Below are 20,879 nucleotides of genomic sequence, written 5' to 3'. Positions count from 1 at the left end.
TAAAAATATTTTCATTTTTGGCTTAAGCTGGTTGGAGTTGTCTTCACTTACTTACCAGAAAGGGAGCCCTAAGGGTTTAGGTAATATAATCTTACTTCTGCTTGTTACTTAAAACTTCTCAATATAGATATTAATGGCACTGTGCATGTGTATTGATCCTTCTGATATTTATAAATTTGCTACCTGAAACTTGTCAACTTCTAGGGAGAAGTTATCTTCAGAGTATTGGGTCTAGTACGTTCCAGATGCAATTTTGTTTCAGAATTGCAGATTAAACGAGTCATTTAGCTCACGAGAAGCATGCCACACTGATCCACACAGTTCTCCTGAGGTCCATTTGGAAGTCATATTTAAACCAGCAACTTCTGGGCTTGAAAAGAAAGTAAGTTAAGTCTGCACATACACTCCACTAGCCACGGGTAGTTTCTCAGGGCTTCCTTGAAAGGTCACCACAACTTGAAAGCTACAGAAGTCCTTTCTAACTGCTCTGGACCTTGAAGGCTGAGGTGAGCACTGGTGGGCTACGCTCCCATGGAAGCCTCCTGAGTCGCCCTTCCATTGAATTTTCCAGCTTCAGGTAGCCCCAGATGTCCTGCGGCTTGTGGTTTTCTAATTTTAATTTCTCCCTCCACTTCCCCATGGTCTTGTCTGTGTCTCTAACCTTTGGGCCATTTTCCTCATAAAAACTCCTGTGCTTGGGTTTAAGACCCAGCAGATGAGACTGGGATGGTCTCATCTCCAGACGTCTGTCTTAGTGACATTTGCCAAGCCTCTTTCATCAAATGAGATTCCTTGGATTCATCTTTTGAGAGGCACCTTTCAGCCCAGCGCAGGTAGTTGTCAGGGAATCTTCATATCTTTCTGTTGCTGCGTGTTTGTTTGGGAGAGACCCTCCTACTCGTGGTGAGATGAAGATTCTTTATGTAATACAGTTCACAATTGAAAAAAAGCAACTATTTGCTATGTTGGGATTCCTTAACCTCAGTTAGGTCAGATACTGTGTGTTTCGGGGACTTCTCCTGGGCACTGTGGGATGTAGGGTGAGGGGTAGAGGCTGCGTCTCTCATTTCTGCTTGTTCAATGCCAGTAGCAACAACTCACCAGTCATGACACTGGAAGTGCCTCTTGACATTGCCAAGTGTTCCTTGAAGGGATACATTTCCCTGGGAAGAGAAACACAGGCTCCATCCCTTACATTATGTAACTGTGGCAATAAACATTTTCTGGCAGAGAAGCAAAGGGATGATGAGAGAGGCAGGGGACCGGAGAGACAGATACTAATATAAATTCTGCTCTTCCTGTACTCGATGCCTGAGGAATGGATTTTGTCTGGAAAGAAATTGGGCTGGGGAGCGTGCCTGGGACTGGACTCTCCTAAGCTCCTCTGCTCCCTAGGTGCCTTGGGGGCCACAGGCTAGAGGATGCCTGAGGGCAAATGTGTCCCTATGTTTATCTGAGAATTGCCCTGCAGTGTGAGGCTCTGAAAGGCCTCATGGGGAGACCACAGCTGGGCTCAGCATACTGGACGCAAGTGTTCACAGTGTCCTCATGTCCCTGAGGGAGGGACAGGGGTACAGCAGCTTGTGTGCTTCTGGGAGTGAGGAGAAATGCCAGGGTGAGATTCCAGTGTGTCCTCATTCACACTGCTAATGTCACCTCCATACTGTAATGTCTCTGGGTGGCAGGTGTGGGGGCTTGGAGTTTCCGCTGTCCTGTACCCCTGTAGCCCTTCCAGGGCTTTTCTTCTGGACACCAGCTGCGTGCGGACCCCCAGCCAGCTCTACAGGGAAGGTGAGACAGGCACCACTGCTTCTGTTGGCGCCATTCCTGAGAGCTGCCGCCATTTGTAAGAGCTGCTCCTAGGTTTTTCCCTGGAAACGCTCTGTAACTTCTCCTGGTTTGGGTTGAGATTTTGGAAGTAGGTGTTGCACATTTATGGCTGCCTTCCCCACACTATGCAAAGGACAGATATTTGCACATAGGGAAATTCTGGCTGTGACCTAGAAGACTTAAAAGGATGCTTTTTCGGACATCTTGAGGCCAGCCTTGCCCAAGCTGACCGTGGTCCTTGCAGAACTTTGCTGCAACTCCTCCTTCTCCCTTGGTCCTCCATAGGTCACTGGTCAGCCTTGAACCCAAGGCCAGATGCTGTTAAAAAATGCCAACACAGCCCCAAGACAGTCCCTGGATGAGATCATCCCCAGCTCGCCTACCCCTCAGGCATGAGCCAGAGCTCGTCCATCGGAGTCCCCACCTCCCATCTGGGTCTCCATTTGCTGTTTCTCCAGCCCAGGCGTCACACTTCTGTCTGTCTGTGCTCTTCCCACATCAGCTACTGGCAGGAATTATTTTAATTGGCCCCCCTCCATGCAAGGCTCTCCTCCCCCTGTTCTAATCTGCTTTTCTCCATGCCATCAGGATTAAACCAGATGGATAGATGATCTCTAAGGGACTTTTCGGATCTAAAATGTTGAGATTTGTATGGCTAGCTGGTGCGGTCACCTCCTTCTTGTGCACAGTTCAGCTCACTGTTAGTGTTTAATTAATACTGCGGGGGCAAGAAATCTAACTCACCCTGTGCTTCTCACGGCTGCTTGACTGTGGGCTTGGTTTGTCAAGCTTGTCCAAATGACTAAGAGCATGGATCCCACATTCCTAAAAGCTCCGTGAGGGAAGTAGTTACCTCGCCTCATGGCTCATGTTCAACAGCAGGCAGAGCCAAAGCCTGGGAGGGTTTATTACTGCAATATTGTGATAATGACACTTGAAAATCTTACAACAATGGGATCATTTTAAAGTGTTTGAATATCACCATCTTTCCTTTCCGAAGGTGTTACTCTGTATATATTTAAAGCTATAAAAATGTCAGCTACTTTCTCTAAAGTCTAGAAAAATAGCCTTAATCCACAGATGTTTTGCTTCCAATTCTGTTCAACTGTCTATGCCTGAGATCAGACTTTGTATTTAGTACTTTTAGTAATCGGATCCTTTGGCACAGAACCAGAAAATTAACCTATTAACCTATTAAGCTTATAATCATTTATATATTTTATTCATGAAAGAATTGTTCAAAAACTTTAAAAGACAGTGATTCTTTCATTGTAATTCCTTTGTTCTGCCCACCTGGGTTCCAACAGTGCAAAATACAGGCTGGGGCTGGGGCTCAGTGGTAGAGCACTTGCCTTGCATGTACAAGGCCCCAGGTTCGATCCTCAGCACCACCAATAAAGGTAAAACTAAAACTCAAAACAGTAGAAATTTATTATTTCACAGTTCACGGGCTGGAAATTAAGCTGTTGCCAAGCCTGTGTTTCCCCTCCTCCCTCCTTCCTCCAGAGCTTAGATGGTTGGGACCCTGGCCTCCGCTGGCTCACAGATTCCCAGCCCTGTCCGTGGCTGTCTCCTCTCTGCCCAGTGCCTCCTCTGTGTTTATCTCTCTGTGTCCATTTTTCCCCTTTGCAGAAGAGCACTGGTCACCCTGTGCTCGGCCCTCCCGTATGACTTTATTGTAACTTAACTACCTCTGTGAATCTCGCAAATGAGATCACACTTGGAGGTGCTGGGGGACAGAACTTCCATGCATCTGTTTTTTTGGGAATATAGTTCAATCCATAAAACATCAAAATGATTTGTAGTGAATATGTAGCATTTTGGTCATGTAAGGTCATGATAATATATTCTTCAACTCCGTGTATCTTAGTGCATTTGGGCTGCTCTAATAAAGCACCTTAGGATGGTAACTTCAGAGTAACTGGAATTCACTTTCCACAGTCTCGTATCCTGGAAAGTCTTAGATCAAGGCTGAGCTCATTCTCTGGTTCACAGAGGAGGCTTTCTTGATGTGTCTAAAGGTGGCCGAAGGGGAGAAGGAGAAGGAACTCTGCGGGCGTCTTGTTGGAAGGGTGGTGGTTCCAGTCTGGAGGACTCTGCCTTCAGTACCTAACCACCTCCTGACTGCACAACCTTGAGGCTTAAGTGAGCTCAGAAGGGACACAGTCACCCAGACTAGTGCTATATGTGCATCCAAATGTAATCCCTTCCGTTAGGGAGTATTTCCGGTGATGGTGTGGAGTCTAGGAAAAGATATGATTTTCTTTAACTTGAATCTGTCACTTCCCAACATTTAGGCATTCCTGGAGGTTTCCAAGGTAACCACAGTGCTGCTCCATTTTTACCCACCCCGTTTTATTTTCCCATGGTCTATAAACCTACTGTCCCATCATGCACTGCGATGGTTATTGCCGGAGGAGATTGTGAAGATTGGGCTGAAAACTCAGAGACTGAGTTCAGGCTCCGGGAGGACAGTGCCGCACATTTTTCTTTTTTAGCCACAAAGTGTAGAGTACAATCTCTTACATGTAAGAAATGCTCTTTCCCTGCCTTTGTCTTTCTTTTCTGCCTACCGTTACTATTGCCTATGCAATTACTAAAATTTAGAAACTTAATTTTACAAAAGATATTTCATAAACTATTTATGAAATTTAAAAACCATGAGGTGATAATTCTAGATCAGATTGTTTTCTGAATAACATATATTTATATTTGATGTAAAATTTGTAAAAGTAAAATTCATTTTTGTAGTTAAAAAGACAAGTGGTCAAAGTATAATTTAAAGACACTCAAGCATTATAAAATCTGACCAAGTACATAATAATTCTATGCCCTGTGGCATTCCAGCATGACAAGGAATCCTTGTCATGGTAAATGTTAAAGAATTGAACATTATACATACAGCTATGAGTAAGATGTAGTCTTAAATGTAAATATGCCATAAAATTTGTCACTTCTGTACCTTAGATATAGAGACTGTAGATTCATGATGCTTTGAAATTAATCTGACATGAATGAACGAAGGTTATAGTTTTACAAACAGTTAATTTTAAGAAAATCATGATTAAAACAACACTGAAAATTTTGAAATCAGTCAAAACAAATACACATAGTCTGAGATTCATTGCCAGTGGTGAAGGACAAAGGAAGGATTTATAGAAGAAGTTATGTGAACCAGGGACAGTGGGCCCTAAAGGACAGCATGTGGTGAGGGTGAGTCGGAAACGGAGAAATAAGGGCTCGATCTTAACAGAACGACCTGGGGTGTATGGTTAGTGAAAGAATCGGTTTGATTTGATTTCATTAGATATGCTGCTATGGGCAGACATTCTGAAGATAAGAAAAGGCATCATAGCAGCCATTGTTGGTTTCTTGTTGATTTCCTGTTATCTTGCTTTGAAATCCTGTTTCACTTTCATTGTTTTGTTTTGATTCATTTTCGGTTTTATTTTGTTTGGTTTTATTCTCTTGAAAAAAAAAATAAAGTTAACAGATGTCAGATCACAATGTAGAAAAAGAGTCTAATGTCTTATTGGGCAGCCTTGTCTAGGTTTATTTATTTATTTATTTTTGTTTAGGTTTAAAGTGTAGGGTTTTCTTTTTAACTTCTTATTGTCATCAGTCAAATTATAGGCCCCACATGCAGCACCCAAAGTAAAATTGTTCATGACATTCCAAATTTAATCCTACCACAAAAGGTACACTAATTCATAGGAAATGCATGTATGGAAAGAATAGTTTTTTTATTAGAGCACATTTCCCATACGCGTGGAAGGCTCCTGTTGACCATATCATGTTTTGCTGTTTTGAAAAGCAAACAGTGTTTGCCTAATCTGAGTCTGAGAGAAACTGTTAAATAGAGTCAATATATTTGAAGATGGATCAGCCGTGATAAGCCTATAAATGGAGGTAGAGATTATAAATTACATATATATTTTAGAGACTCATAACCTTTTTCCTGACCTTTTAAAAACATCTTAAAGTTTAAGCTCTTTCATCCCCTATGAAGAGTTTAATGCTCTAACTCCTTGCTCTACTCACACATGCTTATCAAAATAGCATAGTAGCCTTTGAGAGTTTAAACCCTTAATTAACATTTCTCTCCCTAAAATATCCCGTAGTAAGGGAACGTAATCATCTTGTTCACCTGGTTGGTCAGGGTTGCTGTTTAGCACCATTTCTGCAGGTTCTTCCTAAATAAAATAAAGCATAGAGTGACACTTGAATGAGAACAAGGACTTCCACTCTGGTCTTCTCAGTGTCATGCAGTATAATTCTCTGGAAATATTTAATAATAAAAAGAGGTCAGACTTTCTTAAATCTTAAGGCTATAAAGGAAATTATAGCTGATGTTGGGTCGTTATGTTGCATAGCCCATGTGATTTAATCTTACCGGGGGCTCCTACTCAATGGATACCAAGTTTACCCTGGGTGAATATATTTTTATTCAGTAGATCCCATGTTTTGTGGTTTAAGAAAATTCCCGCACATCTCCAGCCTTGGTGCATTCTGGATGAGCTCTGGGGCCGCCTGGCTCCAGCCCTGGTGCTCTTCACCTTCTGCCATGACTACTGGAGAACAGCGCGGGGATGGCGACCTCTCCTCCTGCTCCTCCTTTGCTATCACCGCATCACCACCCTCCTCCACTGGCACCAGTACCTCAGAATCCATTGTAAATGCTGCCAAGCTCAAAGTCAAAGCACTGTCTGTGAATAATTTCTCTTCTCTTTGCTCACTTTATTCTGAAAATCAGGTGGAATTTTTAAACTAGAAATTCCCAACTCACAAAACGAAGTTTATATCTATGTTCTGTGCTTTCCACTAGAATAAGTATGACAAATGACAAGAGAGGACAAGAGGCTTACAGCCTTTTGTGGTGCTGGAATCTGTGGATCATCAGATTCTCTAGAGTAGACTTTCAATAATGGGAATTCCCAAATCCTTTCCATGCCCACTGAGTTCAGATTGGAGGTCACAGGACCCACTGGGATGTGAACCCTGCAAACCTGAGTGCAGAATTCTGGTCTCAGTGCTGCCTTGTGGGGTACACAAATGGACCAGATGTGCTCTATACAATAGAGTCTGCCCCAGGAACCTGGGAGGGTTTGATGTCTGTCCCTTTCTCCCCATGGGCAGGTGACTCCAAGCAGAGACAGCATGGTGGGAAGGTCTGGTGGAGGAAATCTGCTCCTGTCATGGCAGCCAGGAAGCAGAGAGAGAAGGTAGCATCCAGGCAGGGAGGTGCAGATTTTCGCAGGATGACTGTGGCTGCCCCTAGCCAGGTGCCACTGCCCAGCAGCAGGTCAGTTATACTGTCCCAGTGATCCACAGTCCTTCCACACCTCGCCTCTGAGCGCACCAGGCATTGGGGAAAATGGGAGATCAAAACCACGGCAGGTCAGCTGTGTATCTGCTCTGGTTGGGGGGGGGCAGAGGACAAGAAGTTCTGCTTTGGCCCTCATGGCCTTCAGTGATGGTTGAGGAATCCAGGCGGGCTGTCCTGTGGACATCTAGGACAGTTTAGGATCCTGCTGAGCAAAGAGGTTGAGGACAGGGAAGAGGAAGGAGCAGAAACAGTGGGAGTGAAAGATGTGCGCTGTGACCGAGTTTGTCAGTGCTTGTTTGTGACACAGAAGTCCACTCATGGTGGCAGTCGGTTCTCAGACCATCGCACCTCGCCCTCTGTCCTCCCTCCCTTCCTGCCTCTCTGGATTCTCTTCCATCTCTACACTCTCTGCCTCCCGGCTTCCCATCATCTCTTGTATTTGCCCTTTAAATTAGTTATACTTGGATTCTTCATGAAAGAAAAGTCACGGAATATTTAAGTTTATGTGCCTGATTTATTTCCCTTATAGTGCTTCTGTTTTCTAAAAATGACTCAGATGTATCCTTCTTTAGGCCCGGATAGCACTTCTTTGTGTGTATGTACTACATTCCCTCTATCCATTCGTTTATTGATGGAGACACAGGGTGCCTCCGCTTCTCAGCCAGTGAATTGTGCTGCTGGAAATGTGGGTGTGGGTGGATCCCTGAAACAAGGTGATTGTTGACTGCGTTGTGGAACCAGTGTGCTGGGGGTAGAGCTAGATCACCGGGTGGCTTGGAAAGCACCTCTGCTGGGAGACATGTGCATGTTGAAAGTGGGGCTCCTGGCTTTGGGGCTGCGGGTGGTTTAAAAGCCCAGGCCCCTGGACAAAGCAGACGATGGGCACGGAGCCTGGGGTTTTTTGAGTGAAGCAGGGTAGAGCGCAGGGATTCCGTGAAGAGTTTTGTAGCAGTCTGAAGACAGTGCTAAGTGTCCACATAGTCTAAGTGGGGAGCTTGGGGAACAGATATTGAAGCAGGACACTCATCCTTGTGTGAGATCCAGGCCAGGAGGGGATGAGAAGAAGAGAGTTTCAGTGTCTATCTCCTGGGGTCCCCTGCACTGGCCTGGAGGGCTTCGCTGATGTGGGTGGACGCTGTGTTGTGAGTGTGCACAGACACAGTGTGATGCTGGTGGCAGGTGCGAGGCTCACCCTCCTGCTTTAGTGCTCTGAGGAGAAGGGGCTCTTCTGGATCTTTGGCTCTGAGTGGCTGTGGCTGACCCACGGAGGTGACTGTGTGTGCGGAGACCCTGCATTGCAGATGTGTGGCAGGAAGCCCAGGGGCCATCTGGCCATATTTCAGAGACAAATTGAGAAGCTTTGGAGAGCATCCATTGCTCTGTGTGAGCTCAGCTTTTGTTCCCCATTTCATTTTTATATCTCTCCATGTCCTCCAATTATGTGATCAATTAAATGTGTTTCCAACCTGCTGATACCTCTGTCGATAGAGGGGACCCCCTGGGGTAAGACACACAGCTGTCTGCGGGCTGCAGTGGCAGTGTTACAAATAAAGAAACCAGTTGCTCATTATTTCTTCTCCTTCGGTGACTAGACAAGGAATGTAGCTGCTAGCAGCATTAATCTGTTTAAATATTTGTTGATTTTGCAAAACCACCTCCAACATTCACTCCACCTCGGACCTGAGTATCATTACCTATTTCGGTTATTACTTTTGCAGCTCAAAATACTGGGTATATGGCCAAGTGAGGCATATGGGATGTCGTGAGTGTCTAGGGCACTCTGAACTCCGGGCAAGGTAAACACACACGCACGCCTTGTCGGGACACGGGGGGTACAGCGCTTGGAAAAGAAAGACAGGAGAGACACCTTTGCTGTCTGCACCGCGTTACACTGCACTGCACTGCACTGTACGCACAATCTTTATTTTAGGATTCATATATAGTAAACCCGATCAATTCACAGAGCCCAGATAATTAAGTAGTGAAAAGGCATTCTTTGTGGCAAGCTACAACGTGACAGACTACAATGTTTATTCTAAAACTATCTAAGTGAAGTAAATAATCACAACCAGTTCTCATAACCTCTCTAGCCCAGGAAGAAATTCATTAGCTCAAGAATGTTGTTAATTTGTCTGCTGTTAGTGTCACAAAGGGTGGCCAGCCACTTCCTCAAGACTTCTGCAAAACAAAGCCAGCTCACAGTATGGATTCCAGAGGGTGAGGGCTCACTGAGAACAGGCATTCCCGTTCTACCTCCTTCTCGCATACCAGGGCGGCTATTGTAAATTGCAGGTTAGAGGGGGTTGGGCCTACAAAGTGACACCTCATCCCCCACACTTCCTTCCTTTTTATTTTTTAACAACAATTTCCATAAGATCAGGTTATTAATAGCATTTCGTCTTATGCAGTAAAAATACACAAGAACTATGGCAATGAGAACTATAATTAAACTAAGTCCCATGCCACTAAAAGTGTGGGTAATGCTCTGCCAGATTCCTTTGGAATCTAATCCTTTCAAAGATTGAGCAAGCAATTGCGCGAATTGTGCTAGAGATTCATCATCATTTTGCTTTGCAAAATCCTTGTCAATTTGATTATGCAAAGATTCTATTTTCTCCTGGGCAGAGGTGTTTCCATTTAAATACATTCTAATCATTTCCCATTCATGTTCTGTCTGATTATAAGGTCGTTGGGTTATACAGAAAGTAGTTGAATTCCAATCACATTTTAAAAACACTTGATGCTGAAGAGCCAATATTTTTCTACCCATCCATTCAACTGTTTGTTTAAGGAGGTCTATTTGTTGTTGTAGTCTGACGTTTATTTGCCACTGAGTTAACCAAAGTTCATGAGAATTTTTATGCCATAATTCTACAACATGTTTTTCTTGCAAAGAGGTTTGTAAAGCTATTCCTGAGACTGCTGCTAGGGAGGCTACAGTTATCAGACTTAACAGTACAGCAACCACTATTCCAATAAATCTTTTTGTACGTTTTAACAGATGTTTAAAAAATTCAGTAGTAACAGAAATTACCGGGTCTTGAGACCAAGGTCGAGTTAAATTTACAGGCAACCAAATATGAGTTTTTTGTTGTAACAGCATAACTGTATAAGGCTTAGTGAAATTTAGTGTGCTATTTAAGCATGTAAACAATTGACAATTTAAACAAGTACAAGAAAAATGTGTAAAATTAAAAGTTCCCACTAAAAAGACATAAGGTAGAGGTGCACAAACAGTAATATTATACATTTTAAACCTAGTAAAATTATAAGTAGTAGATACAGATCGACTAGTCCCTGAATATGAAACATTGTACAAGGTTACAGGTTGCATAGCGGCTGGGATCTTCCAAATATGATTTTGAAGGTGATGAGGGTATTCTTCGGCTGCAACAGCAGGGTTAGCGATTCCACCATCTCCCCACCACAAGAGAGCCGTCTTTTGTTGAAATATAGGAGCTCCGTCAGTTATTTTCTTTGGATCTGGAAGACTATACACAACAGAGAGATTACATCTTGTCTCATTCCATTCAGCACATCCATTAACGAATTTTCCAAATGGTCCCCAAATAATATACCCATCAATATTTTTAGCAAATTTTCCCATACATAGTTGCCAAATTATGGGATTATAAGAAATATTTTTATAAGTGAATTCAGGGCATACAGGAAATGTATTTGTATCAGGTGCTGTTAAATTTTTCCAGGTAACATTAAAGGTTTGAGCAGCCAAGGCTTGAAGCCTTGTCCTTTTGTTGCCTGCTTTTATTCCATGTTGAATCCAATACTGCCATCCCAGAGGGATGCAAGGCGGTTCCCCAATGCAAATAGGCCTTTGATTACCATAATAAGTAAAACTGAATAGTGTCCCATCATCTTGATTGTGGGGGGTTAAATCAGCCCACGGTGCTGACAAAATTTCTCTAGGTGTGGTAAAAAGTAAAATATCACTAGTTCCCCATTTTACAGGTTCTAATAAAGGGGGGTTTGGAATATATGCCCAGTACGAATGCGGAGGTACCTCAGTCCCCGATGCAACGGTGAGCAAGGCACATAAAGCTAAAAACAAGTTTTCGGGGTTTAAAGGCTTTCCTGCTTGAAGGACAAGCCGTTGCCCTTCTATGGTCAATTTCTTTAATTGTCCCCATGTAGGGAGGGGATTTAAATTTGGTCGCTGTGAGCGGCGGGATTTTCTTAGCTGTAATCTGGCCATGGCTGCGATAGGAACAAACTCAGCATCCTCAGCTTCTAGCTGGTTTCGCGCTCGCTTCTGAAGGCACGGTTCCGGTTCCTTGGGGAGTTGTCTCCGGGGCTGGTGAACAGGATCTGGAGACGCGGGTCCTGATCCATCGTCCAGGGACCCACTGCTGAATTCCATTTTCTGTGGAGATATAACCAAAACCTTTCCCCCTATAGAGCAATGTGCCCCTCTCCCATTCAGCCTCTGGAGCTGTTTTAGTCCAAATAGGTTCATTAATCACAAAAGGCTGTTGTTGCTGTTCAAAATGTTTTTCAGCTCTTGTTAATATTTCACCTTGTGGTAAATTGAGAAAATTTAAAATAAACAATGCTTGATGCAGTAATGTTTTTGGACTGTTTTGCAATTTAAACAGTATTGGTATCTGAATATCCTCCTGACTCCTCCTTTTTAATTTTTTAATTTGCAACTTAAGAGTGCCATGTGCTCTTTCAACAATAGCTTGACCCTGGGGGTTATATTCAATCCCTGTAATATGAATAATATTATGGAGATCACAAAATTGTTTAAATGTTCTGCTAGTATAAGCAGGTCCATTATCTGTTTTGATTTTAGAAGGAATTCCCATAACTGCAAAAGTCTCCAATAAATGTACAATAACATTTTTAGTGGATTCTCCCTGTTGAGCAGTAGCCCATAGAAATGAAGAATAGGTATCAATAACTACATGTACATAAGAAAGCCGACCAAAAGAAGGTACATGTGTAATATCCATTTGCCATAATTCATTAGGTTGAGTTCCTCGAGGGTTGACACCTGCGGGAATAATTCTTAAATGTAATGGTCTACAAATAGGGCAAGCTTTTACAATCTGTTTAGCTTTTGTAAAAGGTATCTTATATTTAAGATGCAAATGTCCTGCATTTGCATGATTAAATTGATGTTCTTCAACGGGTGTGGTGAACATAACTAAGGAATCCACTGCATTGTTACCTGATACTAATGGTCCGGGTAACTGAGAATGAGAACGTAAATGAGTAATAAAATAAGAATGATTTCTTTTTTGAACATGTATTTGTAAATTTTGAAATAAAGACAATAAAGCAGGCTTATTAGAATATAACACAGCTGAATAGATATTTGTCACTACTCCAACAGAATAGGCCGAATCGGCTATAATATTAATAGGTTGGTTATGAAAATCTAAAAACACTTGTAATATAGCAAAAAGTTCATTTTGTTGTACAGAGTTAAAATTTGTCTGACGTACCCAGTAAGATTTTTGAGTCCAATATGCAGCTTTATTTTTAGATCCATCTGTAAATATAGTCAAAGCTTGTGGAATTGGCTGTACAGCTAATAAGGTATTAACCACAAATTGTTGACGTCTAAAAAAATCCCATAATTTACTTTTAGGAAAATGATATGAAAAAGTTCCCATGAAATCTGCTAAAGCAATTTGTAAGGTTTCAGTAATTGACAACAAATATTCCCATTGTTCCTTAGTTAAAGGGATAACTATATTGTTTATATCTTCTCCTATCAAAGTTATAGAACGAGCTCTACCATTCATAATTAAAGCTGCAATCATGTCAATATAAGGCATAACATTTTTAGATTGCTTAGTTTTAGTGAATACCCATTCTACTGGCATAGCATTTTGACCTAAAACTGCAGAGGGATATTGAAAAGTATTAATAATATATAAAGTTAGAGGCAATTTAGGATCAATCCTAATTAAAAATGCATCCTTAATTCGTTGTTCTACAAACTGTAATTCTTGCTCGGCTTTTGTTGTTAAAGAACGAGGGCTGGATGGATCTGAAGAGCCCTGTAGAGTAGCAAACAAATGTTGTAATGCATGGGTAGGAATACCTAGTGTGGGACGAAGCCAATTAATATCCCCTAATAATTTTTGAAAATCATTTAAAGTGGATAACTTATCTCTCCTAATAGACATTTTTTGTGGAATCACCTTTTGTCTAGTAAGAATATATCCCAAATAATGACTAACTTCTTCCTTTTGAATTTTATCCTGTGCTATTACAAGTCCAAACGGAGAAAAATATTGAGGTAAAGTTTTTAAAATATCTTTTAAAACATTTCTATCACTATATCAGCATTTTTGTCTTGCCTTTTCCGCACAACCTTCCATAAACCACATGTGCCACTGTAAATATTCTGGCTCCTTTAAAAGAATTTTGGCCAAGGCTTTCCAATCATAAGGAGCAAGATTACCATAGTGATCTGCTACCGATGTTATTAATTCTCTAGTGTAATGAGCCTGAGGGCCATAAAGGGTTACAGCCTTTTTTAATTTTGCTAAATCATCCATATTAAATGCTTCCCATCTAGGGGGAACTGCCTCTCCATCTATTGGCTGAGGCCTGATTACAGGGAAAGCAAAGGCAGGCTTTTCCTCATCAGAATCCCCTAATTTTGGTAGATCAGCCAAAGCTAGCTTGGCTTTACTCCAATTAGGGTTAGATGGAGGAGGTGCAGAGGGAACTATAGGCGGGTTTTGCTTAACGGAGAGTTGTTTCACCTCTTGTGTTAAATGTTGTATAGCCTGTAAAATTGGGCGATTGTCATAATTTGATATTGCTGCGGCAGCTAAAGCTGAGTCGGCTGTAGTGGATTTTACTTTTAGTTTGGACGCCTTTTCACTACTTAAAGCGATAGCGTCATTTTGAACTACATTCTGCTCCTCCTCTGTGAGGGGCAATTCCTGAATAACTGGCTTAATTTCTAGTTGAAGATTTTCTACAATATGTTCATCTTCCATAGCTTTTAATAAAGAGTACACAACCGACCAAATAGCCCAAAAACGTAAAGGAATCTTCTCCTCCTGTTGCATAGCCCTTTCTATACTAACCCTTGCCTTCCTCCATACTTCTACATCCAAAGTTCCTTCATCTGGAAACCAAGGATTATATTCTTTAATTGTATCAATACACATATCCAAGTCAGCTGACCTGAGCGATATGCCATATATAGATAATAAATGTTTAAGAATTTTTAAGAAAGGAGAGGAAGCAGATTGTCCCATTTCCCCGTAATAAAATTATACTTACCTTCCTAAGCGACCTTCGGAGTCCCTGAATTCGGGCGCCACTTGTCGTGAGTGTCTAGGGCACTCTGAACTCCGGGCAAGGTAAACACACACGCACGCCTTGTCGGGACACGGGGGGTACAGCGCTTGGAAAAGAAAGACAGGAGAGACACCTTTGCTGTCTGCACCGCGTTACACTGCACTGCACTGCACTGTACGCACAATCTTTATTTTAGGATTCATATATAGTAAACCCGATCAATTCACAGAGCCCAGATAATTAAGTAGTGAAAAGGCATTCTTTGTGGCAAGCTACAACGTGACAGACTACAATGTTTATTCTAAAACTATCTAAGTGAAGTAAATAATCACAACCAGTTCTCATAACCTCTCTAGCCCAGGAAGAAATTCATTAGCTCAAGAATGTTGTTAATTTGTCTGCTGTTAGTGTCACAAAGGGTGGCCAGCCACTTCCTCAAGACTTCTGCAAAACAAAGCCAGCTCACAGTATGGATTCCAGAGGGTGAGGGCTCACTGAGAACAGGCATTCCCGTTCTACCTCCTTCTCGCATACCAGGGCGGCTATTGTAAATTGCAGGTTAGAGGGGGTTGGGCCTACAAAGTGACACCTCATCCCCCACAATGGGAGATCAATAATTGATTTCAATGTCTCAGTTTTTGGAAAGAGGAAGAAAGCGAAAAAGATGTGAGAGGATCAGGTAACATGAGAGAGGTGACACGAACACATTCTATAAATGCGTGTAGTGACAAACTGAGTTCAGTGACTAGGATTTAACAGCAGGCGTTAGATTCATTACGGTTGCTAAAATACAGTAATTACTGATTGTCCACACAGTGAACGTAAAGGCTGGAATGTTGATAGCTCCATATTCAAAAGTCCAAGTTTGTGTTAATCTCATGATAAGTTTCTGTGCAGTTCAAAATAAGGGAAAATTTGTTTCTCATATGTCCCTACGGAGGCAAAGGAATAGATAGATAGCTTCTTAAACCTTTAAGAAATAAGAGACATTTAATGAAGACATCTTTCTCAGAAGGAAGTAATTACTAGGATTGCTCTGAGTCTTTCATTTCATTTTAAGCATTCAAGAAATTAGAAATTATCAGGTAAATCATATTGACAAATAGATGGTGGGCACTGACTTCATGCAGTGCATTCTACCGAGACGGACCCTGGAGCTCTCCAGAAGGTTCTGTGCTGGTTGACAAGATAAGATTTATGCTCCTGAGAATGTAATAGTGAGGGAGCTCGTGCTGTCACAGGCACCATAGGATTGGTTACTAGCGTGTGACATAAAGTAGTGCCCCAGGGACTCGGGGTACAGAAACGATGGCCACAGTCAGGTAGAGGCAAGGCGGGTCAGGCCCAGCTCAGGCAGGCTCTGCAGCCTGGGCAGCCTCCGTGTGAGGTCATCTGGTTCTCCGCCAAGAGGACTGTCCTGTGTGCTGCAGCAGGGTCTCTGGCCTCTATCTATTTGTCACCAGTAGCACTGTACATACACTTCCGATGGTAGCGAAAGGTGTCTCCAGACTTTTCCACCTGCTGCCTGAGGCAGAAATCCCCAGGTGAACAAGCTCTGATGTACTGCTCTTCATTTTCAGTTACCTGTTACTCAAATGTGCGATCACTCTGCATCATGCAAGGACAGCGTGTGTAATTCAAATGAATATTGTCCTCCATGTCAACTTTTGTTTAATAAAGCACCATTAAAATGAATTGTTCCAATGAAGAAAGAATCCTAGAATAGTTAATCACTTTGCAAATTCCCTTTGGTTTATGGAAATTCAGTAAACTGATTTTTTTTAAAGATGTCTGGGGGAACCAGAAATCAAACTCACAACTTTGTGCTTGCCAGGCAGGCACTGTGCCGCTGAGCTATATCCCTGGCCGAGCAAAGTTAATTTACTCCCCATTCTCCCCACAAATTCTGTATTAATAAGAAGAGACAGTTAAAAAAAAAGGGGGGGGGGAAGCATTGTCCATTTTCTTGGTTTCCTCCACCTACTGAGGATGCAGCCTTGAGCAAGTTACTTAAAGTCACCTAATCTAAGTTTCCTCTTGAGAATAATAAGCTTTCTGTGAGATTTTGTCATGCATAGAGTCTATACTGCTAACTGCTGTGCTGGAGTCATCTGGTGTGATTTAAATCCCACCCTGGGGCTGGGGATTAACAGAACGCATTTGTAAATGTGGGAGATATTTAGGAAGGGGAAAGAGGCTTCAACTCTTTCACAAGCTGAAGAAATTGCTTTGACTCTTGGCATCTTCTGAATGACTCTGCTTCCCTTCCTGGCCTACTTATGGTTCCGAACAGCTGGGCCATTAGAGCCTGGGTGGAGGAGCACAGCCCCAAAAGATTCTCATCTTTATATGAATTTGCTGTTGAAATGACAGTCAGACCTGAGCAAGCTAGCACCTGCCTGTAATCCCTGCACTCTGAGAGGCTGAGACAAGAGGATTCTAAATTCAGTGCCAGCCTGGGCAATTTAACAATTTAGTAAGACTTAATCTCAAAACTAAAAGCAAACAAGCAAAAAAGTTTATTGGCAGGGTTGGAATATTTATTTGTGCAAAGTCCTTGGTTCAATCCATTCTGGAGAAAAAAAGAATCAGAGGGGAACATTCTGAACAGAACTCCAATTACACAAGAAATATCAGCAAGAATCCACAAATGGGTCATATCAAATCAAAGAGCTTTTCCATAGAAAACAATTAATAAAGAGACAGCCCAGAGAAAGAGAAAAAAACTGCCAGCTGTTCCTCAAACAGATGACAAGCATCTAGACTCTGTAAAGAACTCAAAAAATATTAGACCTCCATAATAGAATGAATGTCAAATGAATAAACACGTCTCAGTTACAAATGCCCCCAAACACATGAAAAAATGTTCCACATAGCTGGTCATTAGAGAAATGCAATTAACGTAATGCTCGTATTTCATGTTACACCAGATAAAGTAGCTATCATCAAGAAGTCAAAGAAGAACAAATCCTGGCATGATTGTGGTGTGGAAGGACCCCTCTAGACATCTTCCCCAAAGAGCTAAAGACCTCTTACCACAGTGAGACATGCACACCTATTCTAAGCCTTTGATGAAAGCAGAGACTCAGCAAGTGATATAAGGCATTTAAAGAAACACATGACACAGTCTTTTCTTCCATTAGTGGTCTTGAAGAGCGACAGATATGTGGAAATGTATGATTTTATAGGTTGTCCATGATGACATTCATTTCCTTTTTATTAAGTTTGCAGGGAAAAGATTTGCAAAGTATTTTGCCATTTTTGGGTTGATAAGGTTAGCAAACTGATAATAACTTTTGAGGGTTTGTGGGTCTCAAGGTCTCTGTTGTATCTGAACTCTGCTGTCATGGTCCAAAAGCATCTTCAGGCAATGTAATCTGAGTAGATTCCTGGGTTCCAGTGAAGCTTTGCTTTGTAATCATGGATGCGTATTGGGCTCGTAGCTGTAGCTTACCAAGTCTTGCATGAAAATAAGAAAATATTTGAATGTTGATATAATTCCTTTTCCAAGTATGAAGCTTTTAAAAGAGTATAAGTTATAAATCCTTGGTATGGATGAAATAATATAATCTTTGACATTTAAATATAAATCATAGTTTTAAAAAAACCTCCCAGTTCTATTCCTCTGCAAATACAGTGCACAAAAAAATGTTGAATTGAAAAAATTAACATATGTCTAAAAAGTCTTGAGTAAATATCTACTCTGTTTGAGATAAATATTATCCACTGTATTTTGTGTTGCCTACAAGTAGGATTTGATACTGTCACTGATACTGGCACCACTTAGCAGACATTTGATTAATCTTTGCCAGTGATGACAAAGAAGGCATTTTGCAAGCTACGTTCGTGCCCAGGTAAATGGGAATTGAATCTCTGTCTCTTTCCCATGAGTGCACATGTGTTTTTGCATGTGTGCATACTTGCCTGCATTGTTTTGTAGGAGAGACAGGTAGAATTAGGGACAGGGAAATGGGTTAAGCGACCCAGGCCCCTCATTTTTTATTCTGTGGCCCATCAAAATCCCCTGCTGTCTCCTTCACTGCATTTAAACCTGTAGACAAAAATTAGTAAGCAGCATTCAGTTGTGATTCTTTTGACTGCAACTCAAATAAAAGGGTGGGTTCAAAGACTGAGGAGACTAGACAGCCCTGGCCCCTGGTCCAGATCTAGGTCTCTGAAGGGATCATCACCCAGTACTTCCTGGGCACTGCTGGCCAGCTTTGCTTCAGGTGTCTGCTGGGATGAACGAGCTGTTTTCAGTCTTTACACACTTAAATATAATATTCAGTGTATACAGGCTGCATCAAAATAACTGGTGAGTGAATGTTATTTAAGAAGTTTAATACAGTAAAAGACACAATGCTATGAAACCCTCAGAACACCCTGAGTTAAGCACATTACTCCATGTTCATTGCTGCTTTCTAAAGCAGTTCTGGAAGCCCTGTTTCATACATGTCTTCATGAGATGTGTCAAGAACAGCAGGATGAAGCCTGCTGCCAATGCCACCCGTGGAAAGGAGGCTCAGAATCACGCTGCAGGGGGTCCTCATCCACCTGGTTCATGCATCTGGCACCGTGTGACCTCTGACTCTTTGCACCTGGCTCTTCCTGGAATCACGATGGCCACGAAAAGTTAACCTTTTAAACTGATTTAAGGACATTCAGGCAGCCAGGACATAAGCACTAAAGACGCTTTGGAAAGAGGACATCCAGAACTGCTTCAGAAAGTAGCAAGAATCATGGGATGAGTGTGTTTGCAGCAAGGGGGAGGATTTTAAGGAGGATTAATGGCAATGTATACTCTACAGTAATGATTTTTAAAAAATCGAATATTCATAATATATTTTGATCAACCCTTAGGTTTGCCTTATACATGTAAGCCCTGCTTCAGTTTCCCTAGTATCTTCCGTCTTCTTTTTTATCCCCCCCCCCCCCCAGCATTTTGGAGATTGAACCCGGGGCCTTGGGAATGCTAGGCAAGTGCCATGTCACTAGCTGCGTCCCAGCCTCTGATGAGTTTGTAGACTGAGGTAGATTCTCTCTAAGATCCCGGGATTGTGCCATGTGCCCAGAATTTTGTAACAGTATTTCTTGTGTTCCTTGTGAAGCTACCCTCAGAGGAATAATTTAATTGTGGCTTTAAAAAATATTTATGTATTTAGTGGTTCTGAGGATTAAACCCAGGATCTTCACACAGACCCAAGTCCTGATCCTTTTAAAATTTTTTTTTGTTTTGTTTTTTGAGATAGAGTAACCCTGAGGCAGTTAAGTTGCCCTGGTTGGCTCCAGCTTGTGATCTCCCTGCTTCCATCTCCCACAGATGATGTCCTATAGAGGCCTCCTGCCCTGGTTGAGAAGGGCTGTTTCCCTTTCTGCTCTGAGAGTGCCCCCAGGCCGTGCTATGAGACCAATTCTTCAAGCTGGCAAAGGTGCCACGGCCTGTCCTTGGGAGAGTGGCTGGCAGAGAGAAGGGTCAGGCATCGCACGACAGCTGCGGTGGCCACGTGTGAGCCCTGTTGCAGTTTGGCTTTGGAAGAACAAGTCTGGTTTTGCGTCTTGTGGCTCGTGGCTCTAACGGGACAGGAGGGATCTGAGTTGAGCGGTGTTTTTAGCTTACATGCAAGTGTTGAGAGACTGAAGAGTTTCTCTGATACCATGCTTCTCTGGGGGCAAGGACTTAGAGGCACTTTTCACCTCCCAAGTTTGTGCACAGAGACTGCAAGATCTCTCTAGAGCGAGAACAGAAATTATGTCTCGCAAACACCAGAACATTTCACAGAATCCTCACCTTGAGATTGGTTGCATAAGGACAAGAAGGCGATCTGTGGCAGGAATGTTTTCTAACAGAACTGTTAGAAATACCTTCTCGATTAGCAGGCATCCTAGACAGTATTTGGAAGGAAAAGAAAACCATGGGATTGTGTCTAAATACTTCTAATTGAGGGGAAGCGACTCAGAAACTGTTGGAGGCGTGAGGAATTTAGCACCAACCACAGATGTTTCTCCTCGCTTCCTCTGCTTTGGAGTTATTATTAGAATCGAAGGATATGGGCATTGTCTTGCTGGGCACGGTGCCGCAGACTGGCAGAGTTTATCTGGCAGGCTCAGAGAGGGCCCCTCCCGTGCCATCAACGCATTTCCTGCCGAGGCCCTGGCCAGAGAGCTGATGCCTCCCTCCCGTCGCCGGCGCTGGGGCACTTGGAGAGGTCAGTAGTTGAAGCAGTGTGTGTGGCACTGGCACAGAGAGCCATGTGAAAGGTGACCCTTTCTGGACTGGTTGGTTTCTTCCAGCTGAAAACTGCATGCACTAACAAGACACCTGTTCCGCGTGTCCCACATCAGCTCCCTGGTCTGCAGCAGCCCGTGATCAGGGAATCTGCTGAGTTTGTGATTTTTCTTTTACCCCAAGAAAGAGTTCTTTAGTTAGAAAATG

The 20,879-nt window shown here is 42.5% G+C and overlaps 2 protein-coding genes across 4 annotated transcripts in view; one reads left to right on the top strand and one right to left on the bottom strand.

Moving 5' to 3' along the window:
* Window positions 1-20,879, top strand: part of Sema5a (semaphorin 5A) — a 455,270-nt gene that overhangs the window by 236,279 nt on the left and 198,112 nt on the right. The window contains exon 1 of one of the 3 annotated variants that reach the window (XM_063257961.1): window positions 20,602-20,652. The exons of the other annotated variants lie outside the window; for them this stretch is intronic. The gene's annotated coding sequence lies outside the window, so the exon portion shown is untranslated. Of the gene's footprint in view, window positions 1-20,601; window positions 20,653-20,879 lie in introns of those variants that run through there. 3 annotated transcript variants of the gene reach the window in all.
* On the bottom strand, window positions 9,025-11,366 carry LOC134478051 (endogenous retrovirus group K member 18 Env polyprotein-like). Its single transcript, XM_063257959.1, has 2 exons — window positions 11,178-11,366; window positions 9,025-10,647 (listed from the first exon to the last, which is right to left on the bottom strand). The coding sequence occupies exon 2, from the start codon at window positions 10,488-10,490 to the stop codon at window positions 9,450-9,452; it is 1,041 nt and encodes a 346-aa protein (XP_063114029.1). The 5' UTR covers window positions 10,491-10,647; window positions 11,178-11,366; the 3' UTR covers window positions 9,025-9,449.

Source organism: Cavia porcellus, unplaced genomic scaffold (assembly GCF_034190915.1).
Source record: "Cavia porcellus strain 051 isolate PalLab524CR breed Dunkin Hartley unplaced genomic scaffold, mCavPor4.1 scaffold_11, whole genome shotgun sequence".
Lineage (NCBI taxonomy): Eukaryota > Metazoa > Chordata > Mammalia > Rodentia > Caviidae > Cavia > Cavia porcellus.
This window is presented reverse-complemented; position numbering and strand designations above follow the sequence as displayed.

Bases quoted from the DNA above. Each gene is read 5' to 3' on its own strand.
- LOC134478051 (XM_063257959.1), bottom strand. From the start codon at position 10,490: ATGCAACCTGTAACCTTGTACAATGTTTCATATTCAGGGACTAGTCGA.